The sequence below is a fragment of the Neomonachus schauinslandi genome, chromosome 15 (assembly GCF_002201575.2).
Source record: "Neomonachus schauinslandi chromosome 15, ASM220157v2, whole genome shotgun sequence".
NCBI classification, from domain to species: domain Eukaryota; kingdom Metazoa; phylum Chordata; class Mammalia; order Carnivora; family Phocidae; genus Neomonachus; species Neomonachus schauinslandi.
In genome coordinates this window covers 16,330,854-16,348,243 of record NC_058417.1, presented here as the reverse complement: position 1 = coordinate 16,348,243, position 17,390 = coordinate 16,330,854, and the positions used below count along the sequence as shown (strand labels likewise).

At 47.2% G+C, this 17,390-nt stretch overlaps 1 protein-coding gene across 1 annotated transcript; it reads right to left on the bottom strand.

Moving 5' to 3' along the window:
• Window positions 1-32: 32 nt before the first annotated feature.
• Window positions 33-17,389, bottom strand: SLC6A4 (solute carrier family 6 member 4; the record flags this gene model as incomplete). The annotated part of the gene is made up of 11 exons (XM_044921813.1): window positions 33-215; window positions 5,055-5,222; window positions 8,914-9,014; window positions 10,578-10,677; window positions 11,656-11,787; window positions 12,424-12,536; window positions 13,742-13,869; window positions 15,125-15,228; window positions 15,555-15,689; window positions 16,214-16,352; window positions 17,172-17,389. Coding segments are annotated over 11 exons (1,413 nt in total), but the record flags the coding sequence as incomplete, so codon positions are not given.
• Between the last annotated feature and the right edge of the window lies 1 nt (window position 17,390).

Here is a 17,390-nt window from a genome sequence, read left to right as displayed (position 1 = left end):
CTGTCTCTCCATGAAGAAGGCCCTTCCATTGTCAGGCGTAGCTGGAAACTTGTTCATTCTGAGGGGAGAAGGCGAGGCATGACTTGTCAGAACCAGAGGAAGAGGTTGTTGGGAAGCCATTTTCCCCTCACTGAAGCTTGTTATATGGCATTCAAGTGGATGTCCCCATAGGGAATTTCTGTCGCTGTTTCTGGAGTGATACCTTTAATAATACGCTGTTGGGAAGAAAATACAACATTACAAAGACGTAACAGTACTGCAAAAATATTTCAACATTAATATTAAAACATTTAAATAGCATTTTAATGGCATTTACTAGTAAGTGGGAACAGTCTCATTGACTTTCCTTAAGAAAATAATTCCCGGGGAGTGGGGGGATGGGTTAGCCCGATAATGGGTATTAAGGAGGGCACGTATTGAATGGAGCACTGGGTGTTATATGCAAACAATGAATCATGGAACACTACATCAAAAACTAATGATGTAATGTATGGTGACTAACATAACATAATAAAATTTTTTAAAAATTAAAAAAAAAGAAAGGAATTCCCAATTTATCTGTTCTCATATATAGATAAAAATGCTACATTCAGGGAGCACCTGGCTGGCTCAGTTGGATGCTGTGACTCTTGATCTCGGGGTCATGAGTCTGAATGCATGTTGGGTGTAGAGATCACTTAAATAAATACATACATACATACATACATACCTACATACAACTTAAAAATGATATATTCAGGAACTATAAGCATCTGTCAACTAATTACAAAAATCATTGTAACACTAACGGGAGAAAATGATGATCTTTCAGTCGAACCTCCACTGGGGTATAACATGCTTTTGAGGACCTGGGAAAGCACATCTTTTTCTCTGGACCGAGGAGGCTTCCTGCAGCCACACAGGGCTCAAGGAGCAGAGTGAATGCTGGACCCTGTACACCCCCCACCCCGCCCCAGGCAGGCTCCTTGCACCCTGCACACACACCGGGCGCATGATGCACAGTGTCAGCAGCCGCTATAATGGCTAGGATGTTACTGATCTCAGGAATCTACCTGTGAAGAAGTTAGTTCATACAGGGTTACAAATTATCACAAAACCTTTTAAAAAGAGTGACCATTTAAATCAATCACTCCTAAAGCGAACTCATGTTGACATAGGACTCATTACAAGGAAGACTTTAGGAATTTTTAGTTTGGAAACAGCTGAGATGCACGGAAGCTTTAAGACAGATCTGAAATACGCTTGGGCTTGGGTATGGGACATACAGCCCACCATGTAAAACGTAGCATCAGGGTGACATGAAGCAGCTCAGGGATGCGAAGGGAAAACAGAAGCACTTCAGAGGCTTAGGAAAATATTAAGTTGCTTAGCAAAATCTTTGATGGCTGAAAGTATGTACAGGAAGTGGGCAAAACTGGATTTCAAAGCAGTTTTTGGTTTATGGATTGTAGGTGAAGCTCTGCTACTAGTCCTTTTTATTTTGGATTGAAAAAGTATTTAGTCCCCTTCAGTCTTTTTTTTTTTTTTTTTTGAGATAGTTAATACAAAATGTTACATTAGTTTCAGTCCTTCAATCTTTTATTTCCTGATTCTGGGAGTTTGTTCTTCTTTATGGAGCAGGGCCTATGGCATTCAAACAGTTCCATCTGCATAGTTAATGAAATTAACAAAATTGTATATTTTGTGTTCCTAATGACCTTAACATTCAAGCACTGAAATTTCATGCCAGAAATCCCCTTAAAAAGGTAGACCTCATCAGCTACCTGGACATGTCAAGCCATAGAAAGCAAAATTTCACAAACCATCCCTCCCCATAGATGAATATGTAAACCATAATGATTACACAGAGTTAAGTCTTGCTAATTGGGAACTGGACGCAGATCATTCTAACTAGTCTTGAGTGAAGCTATGTTGTGCAGGAAGAGAAGAGAGTACTAAGGTATATGGTGGAATGGTATAATGAACAACACTGCAAAGCAGAACTTTTGGCTTTTGTGTCCTAGTCCCCAGCCACCCATTCTGCTGCCCTTCTGGCTGCTGATCTCCCAAAATACTAGGCCCACTTTTGTTTTCCCTATTTTGGCAGCATTCCAGTTGCCAGACTACCACTGCTCTCAAAATTTGCCAGGCATTGGCCTTTTGCAAGGTGATAATCTAAGAAACAGATCACTGTTGACATCTTCATGAATGCTTACTTTTGAGGGCCCATCTTCCCAGTATCTTTGTGCAGTTTACTAGGGCTTTCTACAGCAATGACCTAATCTAGTTGATGACTCCAAACTGGAGACTTCCAGGCTGCAGGTGCATGTCCAAATTCCAGGTAAGCAAGTGGAGGATCATTCCACAAGCTCCAACCTTTTATATGGCTAGGTCCCAAAAGAGTTAAGAAATTTACCTTAGTCTTTTTTTTTTAACTATACCAAAATTTTACATGCAGCCTCCCTCCCTCATAGATAGAATGTTATGGACCAGCAAGTCTGGTATTCACAAAGAATTATAGTCCCTTGGAGTGCTTGGCAAAAAAAACCTAGCATGCTTTATCCATCTCAGAGATTAAGCATGCAAATGGGCATATAAAGGCTTTTGAGAAGTCCCGCTGAGCAGGGAGCCCGACGTGGGGCTCGATCTTAACTTGCGTTAATCCAGCTTTCTTCAAAGTTATTTGACCACATAACATTTTCCCCAGCAGTAACACCTAGTGATATTCCAAGAATATTTTATTCCTTAAAAAACAGTTCCAGTCCAATAAGCACATTTTATAGATGAAGAAACTAAGGCCCAGAGAAGAGGAGCAACTTGCCAGAGCTGACTAGCTCCGTTCTCTACCAGTCTTCCTTGACGGGCTGCATCATGCTTCCTGGAAACCCACTGTTCCCCATATGATGCCCTATGGCAAAGATGATGGTGCAATCACCCTTACTTACCTCTATTGCTAATGGATCTGAGCTGTAATAATTATTCACCCTTGGGTGACATTTCCTTGTGGCCAACGGAGAATTTGCAAGAGAGAGGACCAGGATTTGAGGTGTAGTCTGACCAAAGAATACTGATATTTTCTAACCTAACTAGACTTCCCACCCCTGACCTTGACCTCTGGATTTTAATCAATGGAACCAGTGGATCATCATGACTATGATAAAGGATGATTTGAAGGGATAAATCCAACGATTCTGGGTCTGAGTGTGTATTTCAAGCAACACCAGGGTCCCAGGCCCTTGGGGAGGAATGAGGTTGTGATAGGACTGGTTTCAGTGTAGGAAATAAGTAACTCTATGCAGAGTTCTCTCCACCTAGAATTCAGTTTTCCTGTTTGGAAAAATAAATGCACTCAGCTGTTCTCAGAAAGAGCTGATGTTTAATTGCCTTATGTACTCTTGCTTAATGTTTCTTATGAAATGTTTTAGGAAGATGAGTGTGATGTTCTCCTATTTGAGTTTTGCATTGAAGAGCCCATAGACTAGCCCACCTCAGTTCTCAGGTCATTACAGATACGGTCCCTTCTAGCTTTCCCCAAATACCACTCTTCACCTTTGAGCTCATCCCCTACAAAAGCACCCACCTACAGACTTCTTCAGGCTCTTCTGCCACAGTAACCTTCTTACTATGGCAAGAAAGACAACCAAGTAACAACTCAAACATTTTCAATTCTGGAAATAACGAAGTACCACATTATTGGGAATCCTGGTGACCTCAACTACGAACTCTGGTGGCACTGGATGAAAAATGGCAACTCACCGCTCCCAAACCTCTAGTGTCAATTTCTACATAAACTATTGACCCCCTGAGGAGAAAAGTGAAAAAAACTGGACCAGGAATTAGAAAACCTGGATTCGGGGCGCCTGGATGGCTCAGATGGTTAAACGTCTGCCTTCCAGCTCAGGTCATGATCCCAGGGTCCTGGGATCAAGCCCCACGTCAGGCTCCCTGCTCAGCGGGGAGCCTGCTTCTCCCTCTCCCTCTGCCTCTCCCCTGCTCATGCTCGCTCTCTCTCTGTATCTCTCTGTCTCAAATGAATAAATAAAATCTTAAAAAAAAAAAAAAAAAGAAAACCTGGATTCTGAGCCTCCCTGTACTTATATCCTTGGACAAGTCACTGAAATAAGGAAATTTTGGGCAAGATTATTCCCAGCCTCAATATCTTGTGTCTAATAATACCTGCCCATCCACCTCACAAGGGATTCTGATAGCAAAAGGAGATCATCTACATGAAGATGCTTTGAAAAATATACAATCTTATACAAATTATAAGGTTCTATTAATAAAATTTTATAGCATTATTCATTACTATATTAATATTACTATAATGGAAACTTTTTTTTTTACTCCAATGGTTTGAGCTAAAACTTATATTGCTGCAACATCCTTATTTAGTGATGATTTTCAAAATAGCACTCATCACACTGCTGTTAGAAAAATGACCATGGACATTTTCCACCATAATCTCCACTTAAGTCAAAATATGTGTATTGCTTCAGGGGCACCTGGGTGGCTCAGTCGGTTAGGCGGCCAGCTCTTGGTTTCAGCTCAGGTCATAATCTCAGGGTCCTGGGATGGAGCCCCGCCTTGGGTTCTACACTCAGTGGGGAGTCTGCTTGAGGATTCTCCCTCTCCCTGTGCCCCTCCCACTGCTCGCAAATAAATATTTATTTACTTATTCTCTCTCAATAAATAAATCTCCCTCTCTCAAATAAATAAATAAATCTCTAATAAAACATAATGTGTATTGCTGCAGACATGACAGCTCTGATGCCCATGCCCAGTGGCAAGCAGAAGGCAAAGTCGTCATCTGATAAGTTTAGAATGCTATCCACACCTCAAGCTGTGCGCTCTGGTGCATGCAAATAACCAGCTCTCTCTTTTGCCACTGCATCTAAGGCTCATGGGAGTGGCAGCCATTACAGGTCTGCACACTGGTGTAGGCATGTAAATACATAAGATGGAGAGCCAACTGGTGAACTTCACGTGGGGGACTCATCTCCTCTGAATAGAGCACAACCAGAAAATCCTTTTGTCCCAAAACAATTACTAGTCTGAACACACACACTAGCACCTACCTCTTTAAATGTCCCTGGAGTGATGATCAGCCGGTAAGCTATATATGTGGGGATGCAGATGAAAGATGAGGTTCCTATGCAGTAACCCAGGATGATACTCCACTGAGGATAGTTATACTGGAAAAGTCGGAGCTGGGGCGGGCTCATCAAAAAACTGCAAATGATGAACTGAAAGAGCAATGCCAAGAAACATTACAAATCGTAACGACATCCTTGCAGATGGGGGCAGTTCTGATACCAGGAACACCAAATGCTAAAGCTGAGATCCTTTCAGGAAATCCCCCAAACATGACAGATCCTCGATTGAACTCTGACTCGGAGAATTCACTCATTTCTGTGCCCAAGCTGCAAGCGGAAAACAGCCAAGTATTTATATTGATTTTCCTCTCCATCCCCATCTCAACCCTTAGAGCGGGGATGCCAAGCCCTCAGAAAGTTGTTTCTGAGGAGTTAAAGCAACCCTTTCGGGGCAAAGCGGAAGAGACCGGCAACCAGGAAGAGTGGTTTGGGCCCCGTCTCGCCAGACAGTGGAGGAATAAACTGGATGACTCCTCACGGCGTCTGTCAGTCCTAAAGCCTCAGAGTTGTCTGGGCTCTGTTTTCATTTCCTCCTGCATTTCTCAGCTGTCAGGTGGAAGTTACCTGTGTCCAGGAGAGATTCTAAGGTTCTCAAGACTGGAGAGGCCTTGGGCTCCTGGGTATGTGTTTCCTCTTTTCCCTTTTCTTGAGCTCTCTGCTTTCTGCATTGAGCGCCTTAGCCTGGGTTCTGCCACGACGCGTCTCAACCACAAGTGACTGCCTGCCCCAGGCCCTCGTCATGAACAGAATCATGGAAGGAAAAAGCAATTTCGTGTACTTTTTACTTGAAAATTCGAGTGAAAATGTCTCCCAAGAAAAATGCCATGGTGTGCTCCCAACGCTCAGTTTATAGGTTTTCTTATTTTGCTTTGGTTTCCTGAGAGAGCATAAATACCAGTTTTTGCCTAGTAACCATGGGGCCGAAATCGTTACTGCTCTTGATTTAATTTTATTTTATTACTTCATAGTCATAAAGAAAGCAGTAATGTAAACTATTTGTGTGGTTAAGCATCTTTTTATATCTTTTCTTCTTTGTCTGCAGGTAATAAAGTGGGAAGTTGTTAAACACACATCCATCCTCCCAACAGTGTTATCCTAAGTCTGGGAGGAAGCTTTTCCAAACAGGAGCCCGGCCAATCGCAGGCCCTCCTCCGGACTTACCCTCCGCACCCCTAGACCCAGCTACTAAGGGAGCTAGTTTTGGAACACGGAAAGACGGGACGGACACGGTGAGGAGCCCTCCCCTCTGTAACTCATCTCATCTGGATGGCAGGTGTGTGAAATCCAGCACAGTTCAGAGAGGCCTCAAGCTCCTGTGGGAGCCAGTGTGTGTTGCTCCAGACAAACCCTGTGCACGGACGGCCCTGCCTGCTCATATATAATATTTTCTTTTTTTGTAACTTGGCTTGGGTGAAAAAGAGTATTTTTAGTAAGCTACTCATTGTTTACTGAAGGCAGCCTTAAAAAGCGCAGAGCCAGGGATCTGGTAAGTAAACCCAGAAGGGGAAGACAGATTTGCCTCCTCTTCGTTGGGTACTGGAGCACTTGCCTTTAGAGGAAGTGAGTAAAGCAAACATCACACGAACTAGGAGTGACAGGCCTCGACGCGAATCCGTGCGTGAGTTTTGCTGGGCACGGGAACGCGCTGACCGCTCACCACACGTCCACCCAGGCTGCAAGACAACCAGAGGCTCACAGACATGAAAGGACTAAAAGCCTGGGGCCAGGACAAGGCTGGCACACGTGAGCCGCTCACCTGGGGCACAACAGTTAAGTCAGTTTTAGTAATCAAGGAGTAATATTTTAGTGCAATATTTTAAAAAAGACAAGATCTGGCAGGGCCAGGTTAGAGTAAGGTGAGTGAGGTGAGACAGGCAAGTCCAGGGTCAGATCTTTCGTTTATTTAAAATGTTGAAATCTGCTGATTGGGGACTTTTTTGCCTTCATTTTGGTTTTTAAAAAATATTGTGGTAAAATAGTCTTTACCTTGATTCCTGAGTGTTTTGGCACACAGCCTCCCCCCCCCTTAAATCTGACACCTGTGGTGAATGCCTTACTTGCCTCTCCCAAATCCCAGCCCTGGACATCATTTCCTCCCTGGGTGGGGAATACTAAAGTTGACGAGCAAACAGATATAGCTTCTTCCCTCAACGAACTAATGCAGTGTCTCCTCTTCCTTTGAAAACCAACTGAAAGGATTTAAGTAGATTATCAAGAAGCACTGGTAATAATATAAATTACTAATCCATTTATGTGAGAACTTCTGTGTCTAGTGATGGCAGGCTCGGTGGTTCATGCCAACCCCCTCACTGAAAACAATTAAAACTCCTGGATTTTAAAAAAGACATGTTTTTAAAACAGGTGAACATAGGGGAAGGGGAAAAAGAGAGAGAAAGGAAAGCAAACCATAAGAGACCCTTAACGATAGAGAACAAACTGAGGGTGGATGGAGGGAAGGGGATGGGGGGCGGGCAAGGTGGGTGATGGGGATTGAGGAGGGCACTTGCTGTGATGAGCACCGGGTGTTATATGTACGTGACAATTTCCTAAGTTCTACTCTACTAAATATTATACTGTTAATGAACTAGAATTTAAATAAAAATTTGAAAGAAAAATATACATGTGTTTTTAATCTACCTAAAAGCACCAGTGAGCTGATAAGATAATAGGAACTACCAGGCCAAGTCTAGGAGAACACTAGAGCCCAGAGCACACCCCAGAGCCACTGGGTGCTGAGAATTATCTGCCACCTGGAGCAATGGTTGGTTTTGGTTTTGGAAACCTCCAGGGTCCAGGGGAATGGAAGTCAAGCAGGGATTCTGGGGTACAGAGAGACTCATGCAACATCGCAGAGACAAGAAGGAACGTCCTGCTCATCTTATATGTTAGTGTCCAGACGTATGGGTACAAAAAGTACCAAACAAAGGGCTGCCCAGAGAAAGTCAAAACAGAATTCCTTGTTGTTGTTTTAAACAAGACGGGGAAGGAACAGCTATCTCTGTGTCAAAGCCAAAGATGTCCCTAAGACAAAATGTTTGGTCCAGACACTCCTAACAAGCTGGACCCGGATGGAGGGACCAGTCCAATAAGCCCTCTGGATCTAAAAGATAAAAAATTCCCTCCAAGATAAAGTTACAGTTAAATCAAAGAACTGGAGAGTGATCCCTGCCCACAGGCACAGAGTCACTTTACCCCGGGCTACGTCAGAGCACACGTGGGATGCAAGCAGGGAGCTTCGCCATCTTGGGGCAAGTGTCTCTCCTTTGGAGGGACACCGGGAGGTAAGCAGGGACACTTGCTACCCTTCAGGCTTCAATTTCCTTAACTGTAAAATGTGGTATCAGGACTATGTTCCTTCATAGGACTGTTGTAAGGATTCATAGAGCAACAGGTGTAAGTTTGGCACAAAGTCTGGCCTGGTATGTCATGTTCAATAAATGTTATTTATCATTATCATTGAGCAGCAGAGTGATGGACACAGGCAGCGGGGACCCAAGCCCAGACTAACATTCCATGGCTCTGGAAGTCAGAAGAGTGGGAAAGGGAGCACAGTGACTGGGAGGGGACACCAGAGGGGCTTCTGAAGGGCTGGTCATATTTTTGTTTCTTAGCATGGTTTCTGCTGCGAAAGCATGCTTGATTTATAAAATTGCAATGAGATGTACACTTGAGATTTACACACTTTCCTGTATCTATGTTACACTTCAATGCAATTTACTCTATATAAGTATTTGGGTGAATCTTCCTTTGCGGCCAGAAGAAGAGGGAAATGACCACTTACCAGGAGAAAGAGAGGGCTGATGGCTACCCAGCAGATCCTCCAAAACCACCCAGGGTCGAAGCCGAGCATTTCCTTCACGTCACTGCAGAACTGAGTGATGCCTAAAATCACCCACAAGAGAAAGAGATCGACTGAGGGAGGACACAGACTGTCTTATCCCCTGATTCTCAGAGACAGTAGCAGCTCTGGAGTTTGTCCACAGCAGGGGCTCAAGGGCACCAATCTGGTCAGAAAGTGGGACAGCGGACATGTCACAAAACTACATTTGATAGCAAGCAGAGTCGGGGGGACAGGTGGACATTTGGGGAGGGACCCAAAGCCCCCTCTTGGTGCCCACACTGCACTGATTTCTGAGAACTCAGCACACGTTTGATTTTATTGTTACTGTAGAAAAGAAAGTTGAATTTTATCTAGGAAGTGTGAACCCACTTGACAGAGACTGACTTGGACCGTACATTGGATATGTTCAAGAGAAAATTTTAACCATGGGTTGCCCATTCACATGCCAGATCAAGATCAAGGTTCTTCTATAAAAAGTATGAGAACGTGAGAACTGAGAACTCCGACTGGTGAGAAACTGGGAAGGGGAAGGCGGGTTGCCCTGCAGTCGCTTCCCCAAGAGCCCCAGCAACAGCGAGGTCCACAACGATGCACCTACTCTGAACTCTGTCATCTGAATCACTAAGGAGGTGGGGAGAAATTCTTTTTAAAAAACTGGGCCCATGTGCAACTCAAAATATGGGGCCTCCCCTTCTTCATGTTATGTGTAATGACAAACATGCTGAAGCTGTTTTATTACCATAGAACTAGGGAAATCAATACATTTTCAGAATGAAATAATCACTTCTTGATTTTAAAGATGAAGAGAGGTATCTCTGAATCTAGTTTTCTTTCATTTTTTTTTCAAGATTTTATTTATTTATTTATTTTAAGTAATCTCTACATCCAGTGTGGGACTCGAACTTACAACCCTGAGATCAAGAGTCACATGCTCTATGGACTTGAGCCAACCAGGAGCCCCTGAACATGGTTTTCTTCATTTCAATTGCCTGGGTCAACCCCATCTGCACCCACGGATTCTTGGGACCCCTGCCGATGGACCCACGTTAGCTTACTCTCTGTGCTCCTGCAAGTTTCACCCCTATCAGATTCCATCCCAGCATCACAGGAGATGAACTGGGGATTTTACCAAGGCAAATAATCCAAACAGGAACATTCTTGCCTCTTCCCTGGAAGATAATCTCCTAGACTCTATCTCGGGGCTTTGTGGGGAGCTCTGTAAAATAGTAGTATATTGTACCCTCTACAAATGCATTCACCATCCACTAGTTCTCTGTTGTCTGTGCTATTCTTAGAGCCCATCAGCATCTTCAGCATCCACTAGGATGAGCTCTATGGAACTGCTTCAGCCTGTGTCCGCTGGGTGAACGTTTAAACTCAGAAGGAAACAGCATCCTCCCACGAGTCAGGGGAATCTGTGGTACAGAGTGTGGAGGAAATGGTGACCTGTTTCCGAAGAAGGCACTCTGCTGGGGTGGCTTCAGAGACCCCCAGGGAGGTGACGTCTTGTACCCTGCCCCGGCTTTCTTTGATGAAATCAGCCCTTCTCTATTCTGGTGTCTACAGGCTGGTGTGGAAAGGCTCGCGACTGGTGAGCATCTTACCATAAAACCAATACACAGCAACAGCCTCTATAAAGGCGACGGTGAGCACGGCGGGCCCCGTGGCATACTCCTCCAGCAGCTTCACCACGTAGGCCCCTCCCTGGAAATGAGATGGCAAACCGGTTAAGGGCCCTCGATGCACTGCCTCCTCTTTACGGTGAAGGCCAAAAGCAGCTTCTTAACGTTGGATCATTCCTGCCTTGGGCCTAACATAAATATCCCAGAGCCTGCCTCTTGGGCTGGCCCTCCCAGCAGGACCCTGATTTCATGCCATCGGGTATCTCTTCCCGTCCTAGGGAGCACTCTCTCCTTGCTTCCTCTCCCACTGAGCTTTAAGATACAAACTCAAAAGAGCCCCTGGGTCTGTTTTCAACTTTCTTCTAGTGACGCGGCACTTAACTATGTACTCTACCCTAAAGACTGAATCTGGGCGAGTTCACCATACCACACACGCTGAGCACGTTGGTCCTGGTTTGGCCTTCTGTCTTAACTCGCCAATCCCTTGGGTCCTCCTCAGGGGCCCCCACCTCCACCCCCACTGAAGCTCCAGAGCCTCTGGGGTCGTGGTTTGAAGAGGCAGGTCTTCAAAATCTGCCTTGAGTCAGGAGGACACAAGCCTGGGATGCCTGGGATTCCGTTTTACCTTATTTGCCTCAGCTAGCAAAAAAAAAAAAAAAAAAATCATGGGCGAGGGTCTGACTTCTTCACCATTGCAAATTCTCTGGAGGAGACAAAGCGAGATTACAAACATGAGATGCCAGCCTCCAGATATTCTGCATATCAGGACATCAGGGCAACAATCCCACGAAAGCAGCCCTAAAGACTGGAAAAGCAAATCTCAGTTCTTCTGCAGACACCCTGCCAAGCCTGAAATCTAGTTGGGTCTACAGTAGGGTGTGAAGACCTCCAGCCACCAGGCACAGATTCTACACACAGACGCTGCCAGAAACAACTTTGTGTCTGATCAACCCCTTTTACTTTAGCCCCCAAGCCAGGGCCCCCACGGAGGATGGAAGGTCCTTGTAGGGCTTTGCTGCCCTAGGAGAGGCTACTCAAAGCTGGGGGTTGTGGTACTCACAAAAGTCAGGGTGGCCAGGGATCCAAAGAAGCAGGTAATGACCACACCAAGCACAAACCACTCCCGGCGCTTGGCCCAGATGTGCGGAAACTCATCTAGCACAGCTGTGATCACCCCTTCCAAGCCTGCAAACTGAGAGGGACACGCAAGCGGTCACAGGGGAGGCTCGGGACAAGTCTGTTACCTTTGAGGACGGCGAACAGGCCAGAGGGTGGCTGGTCATGACCGGTTCCCCCCATACACCCCGGCCCTCACTGGCAATGTTATCACCCCGGTTTACACGGTCACTTAGGCCCCACCCCCAAGGACATTGGGGAAAAAAAATATAGTGCCTGGACAGGACTTCTTTATGTGAGGTCGCTCGGGGAGACTTCGGCTGTGCCAGAAAGGCCAACTCAAAGCTGAGAGTCATCCCACACTACTAAGTACGAGGTGCTGAGCCAAATGCCGGGCAGCAGGATACCAGGACACAAGAGGGACCTTTAGGTGCTGCCCTGTGGTCCAGGGACAGTGCACAGTAATAGCAGTTCACATATCTGAGCCCTGGCCTGTGTGGACACCTAGCCCTCATTAGCCCATTAATGACCCTCTCATGCCCTACAGGGCCACGAGCCCCAGTGATGAGGCCTGAGCCAGGGGCTGAGGGAGCACTGGGAGGGGGCAGCCAACACCACGTGGGCTGGCCAGGATGGGAGGGATACGTGCACCCTCCTCCCCCCCAACCCCTGTCTCCTCCAGAAAGCCAGGTTTCCCTCCCCATTCACTCACGGTGCTGTCCAGGCCCAGCGTGATTAACATCAGGAAGAAGATGATGGCAAAGAACGTGGATGCTGGCATGTTGGCTATGGCTTCTGCATACGTGATGAAGAGGAGGCTGGGGCCTGAGACAGAGCGGGACAGAGGGGGATGTGGTCACCAACACCTGCCCTGCGAAGATGTCTCGGGGGGAACCTCAGCCACACCGACAGTTACAACTCCGGTCACGAGACCTTACACATGAACTAGGCTTCCTCACAGTCCACACCATCCCACCGTCCTGACATCACGCGAGGCAGGGAAGGAAGAGTAGCCATCTTGAAAAGTGTGAACCCTCAATCAATGGGGGGGGGGGAATGGAGACAAACCCAAGACCCTAAGACTAGCAAAGCTGCACACAGGAATAAGAGTTTCCACCATATCATAATTCAGAGCTTTTCTTCAGGGCCAGGACTGATAGCTCCAGAGCATTTAGCTCTCTCTGATGGCGTTAGCTCCAGAATAGTAGGAAATGTGAACTGATTTCAGAAGAGTCATAGAGGCCTTGGAATAAAGACCTCCCACTATTTTATTTTATTTTTTTTTAAGATTTTATTTATTTATTTGAGAGAGAGAATGAGAGAGAGAGAAAGAGCACATGAGAGGGGGGAGGGTCAGAGGGAGAAGCAGACTCCCCGCCGAGCAGGGAGCCCGATGCGGGACTCGATCCCGGGACTCCAGGATCATGACCTGAGCCAAAGGCAGTCGCTCAACCAACTGAGCCACCCAGGCGCCCCAAGACCTCCCACTATTTTAAAGTCCCTTTTGATAGTGTGAGGGACATGTCTTCCACCTCTCACGAACGAGATAGGGGTGCCTGAGTTTGGGGTACGGGGATGCTCAGAGCTGTGCATCAGGCCAAAGACAGGCTTGTTGGCAAGAAAGCCCTGGGATTCCATCCACAAGCTTCCATGGCCACTTTTTCAATATCTGTCCCTCCTTTTCCATGAAAACCTCACAATACAGTAGAGTGATACGTCATCTACATTTTATTTTTCTGCAAGGGGAAATTCTAAGGGTTAGTAATCATTTGCTTATTAGACTTGGACCCATCACCGGACCCAAACCCAGTGGTTTTTTAAAAGCCCTCATCCAAGTCACATTTTAGGGGGAGCTGCCCCATCCCTATCATGGCTGAGCACACAGAAGGCGGTAAGTTTCTCTAAAACCTTGGGCAATGTTTAAAGGAACATTCAGAAATAATTCAAAAGTTAGATATTTATAAGGACCCAAAGAGCAGCCAACCAATTCAGTGAGAGCAAGGGGACGTAAAGAGAACCCAAGTTCCCACCTGCGTCTTTGGCCACCTCGGACACATCCTCGTTCCTCATCTCGGCCATATACCCGAGCACCGTGAAGATGACAAATCCGGAAACAAAGCTCGTCATGCAGTTCACCACGCTGGTCACCAGGGCATCTCTGGAGCAGAAAACACACAGAGACTGAGACATTTCCAAGGAGAGAGTCTCAAGAGCATCTGTCTCCAGCCAAGGCCCGCAGGGACCTGTCCTGGTGTCCCCTCCCGTTCTCCCAGGCCCGGCCTCTCACACTGGTTGGTAGGTGGGGACGAGCCGCAGGTCAGGACTGGTTATCGTGACCTCCTGTGGTGAACTGGAACCACACAGACCTCTTGATTTCAAACAAGAACTGCTCTGGGGGCGCCTGGGTAGCTCAATTGGTTAAGCAACTGCCTTGGGCTCAGGTCATGATCCTGGAGTCCCGGGATCGAGCCCCACATCGGGCTCCCAGCTCAGCGGGGAGTCTGCTTCTCCCTCTCCCTCTGCCTGACACTCCCCCTGCTTGTGCTCTCTCTCTCTCTCTCTCAAATAAATAAAATAAAATCTTAAAAAAAAACAAGAATTGCTCTGAAGCAAGGTCTGGATTGGAGGCGGGACCGTGAGGGGGCCTTGGCCTCACATTCATGAAGTCCTCAGATTTAGACTTTTGACATTATGTGCAAATGAGGTTACGAGCCTGTCACTGGGATAGCCTGATACTTTTAAAAGAAGATCTTGTCATCCAACTTCAGGCTGGTGTCCCAGTGCAATGCCACATTGCTTAGGGTACTTGTGGATTCCTTTGTAAGAGAAAGTGAATTCTGTAATCATCTTATTGATTAGAGTGCTGGACACTGCCATCCGTGAGAGGACATTCAAACAAAGTTATCTCTAAAGATGACAAGTGATAGTGAAATCGTAACTGGCACAACACTCCCCGTTTTGTCAAAATTTCTGAAATGAGATTTTGCGACAAAAATCATGGTGGCATTTTGCATTGGTCAAAATAGCTCAATCGTTATACTTTTGTGAATATGTACATAAATAAATAATCACATTACAATTTTTGTTAAACACGTTAATAAGTGAAATCTAAATATTTAATATATGTTGCAATTTTAAAAAATCTGCTGTGGAATTTCTTAATCTAAAAAAAATTTTTTTTGTGAGAAGCTCTCACAAAACGAAAGTGGCCTGAGGCCCCTCTCTCAATCCCTCACTGGCCTGCGGGAGGCTATGGACTGGGTGGGTGCTCTGGCCATGGAGGAACTGGTCAGGGACCTGGGGGGTGCCCGGGCCCGGCCAAGTTTGAGGCCATTAGTTCGATCACCTTCCTCTGGCCAGCTGACGATGCTCACCCACTTTCAAGCTTTGCCTGGGGAGCCCCAGATACTCACTGGTAACAGTTGTTGTTGAACTTGTTGTAGCTAGCGAAAGCCAATAGGACCCCAAAGCCAGGACCAAGAGAGAAGAAGATCTGAGCGGCAGCATCTACCCATACCTGGAAGGCAGCAGAGGTAAGGGTGAGGGCCGAGCCCGGGGCCATACTCTCTGTGCAAAGTGAAAAACAAGCCCTCAAAGCTCCTCCCAGGGGCGGCCACATACAAAGTGCAAACAAACGTGATTTCTCTTCCTCACATTTTGGCATAAGCCAATCCACTGGCCTTGACTGTACTTTTCATGCTTGTACTCCTGATTTAAAACATTATTGCACACTTGCAATAATGAGCCTAAATTTCAGTTGTCCCTATGTGGGGGGCCGGGGGGGCGCTAGCTTCAGTCAGTAAAATGACAGACAGGTGCCCATCGTTTTCCCCATTATCTTACCCCTGTCTCCAGGAGTTTCTGCCAGTTGGGTTTCAAATAAAAGAGAACACCCCTCCAGGCTCCGGGGAGGGTGGCCCCCCTTACCAGCAGGACCGAGAGGATGATATAAGGGAAGGTGGCTGTCACCCATACCACCTGTGAAGGAAGGGGGTAGAAACACAGATTGTCAGCATGTGGATGTTGGTGTCTTTTATGCTTTCTGTAACTACAGGAGGCAGAGTGATGTGGCACAAACATCAGAGCCTGTAGGATCAGATGGGGATCTGAGTCCCAGCTTACCAGTACTACCCCCTCCAAACCCACTTCCCACCTGCAATATGGGGAAACCCCAGCAAAAGACAAGACAGTAGCCAGTGTCTATAAAGCACTGATCATGGCCCATCATGGGTTTTCAATAAATTATTGCCATGGTTATTAACTGTGACACTACAGGTGGGTTAAAGGAATTTTTTAAAAAATCATATAATGGTTCCTGGGACTGGCCTATTTCTAGAATTCTTGAACAGATTTGGTGAAGAGAAATTGAGCATCACGAATCGTGTTTGGTGTTGAAGGACACAATGTCCCTGTGTCTATGGCTGTCCAGGCTACTGAGTTCTGAGTTTGAATCCTCTGGGGCCCCTTGGCAGGTCAGGATCCGCCGCCAGAGTCCTCCTCACCTTGCCAGACGTTTTGACACCCTTCCAGATACTGAAGTAGATAACAGTGAAGATCAGCATGATGCAGAGGGTGAGCTGCCAGCTGAGCCCCCCCAGGTCCTGAAGTCCCTTAGACCGATGGATCTGCAGGACGTGGCGCCTGGAGTGAGCGAGAAAGAAAGGCCCGCGAGATGCCCTGAGCAGTGAGCGGATCCGGCAGTGGCAAGGGAAGAACCGGACAAGGCGCAGCAAGGACCAGAGCAAGGCACCAAGCCTCAGAAAGAGCGGGCCCTGCCCATCCTGGGGGACAGAGCGGCACATTCGGCCCACAGCCCCTGGGAAGAGCACTCAGCCCCCGAGGCCGACTCTCAGGCACCTCCTTTCCTGGCTGGGGCAGCTTTTGTCTGTGTGGGTAGTGGGTCCTTCCCACCCCAAAATCACGCTCTCTGGGGCTGCCGCTGCCCGCAATGCCGGCATTAAAGAGTACTGCGTACTCCAGGCATCTTCTTCCAAAGGGTAGGTCCCGCTTGTGAAGTGAACACATGAAACCAGAAACCCTCTGAATAGCTGCAAACCACGGCAGCAGGGGGAGGCTTTGATTCCCTGACAACCGGCGGGAGAGCGGGGGCCCAGGAGGAAGGGTGGTTTGGACGCGGAGTCGTTCTGGAATGTGAAGGAAGGGATCGGCCTGGGCACCTGGGGGCAGCCTGGCCTGGCACATTATGAAGGGCGGGGGGGAGGGGGACAGCCCACAGGGCCAGATTAGGGAGCACTCGAGGTCGAGTCTCCCAGCTCCACATCTGCCTGGGGCCGGCCTTGTGGCTCCCTCACTTCCATTTACTCCTCTTGCCGGAAGAGCTTCGTTTCTCGCAAACCACGGAAGAGGCGGGGAGCCCCTGGCCCCGCCTCCCTCCACAGAAGCCACGCCCCGGGGTGTGGCCCGCCTCTACCAGACCACCCCTCACTTACATGCACTTACGTGTAAAATTCTTCTGCGGGGGACGTCGAGTGCAGCGTCCAGGTGACGTTGTTCTCGGAGAAGTAGTTGGTGCAGTTGCCAGTGTTCCAGGAGTTCGTGCAGCTGGTCCAGGGCAGCTGGTCGGTGAAGGAGGAGATGAGGTAGTAGAGCGCCCAGGCCATGATGGTGTTGTAGTAGGAGGCGATATAGAAGCCGATGATGCAGATGGCGTAACCGATC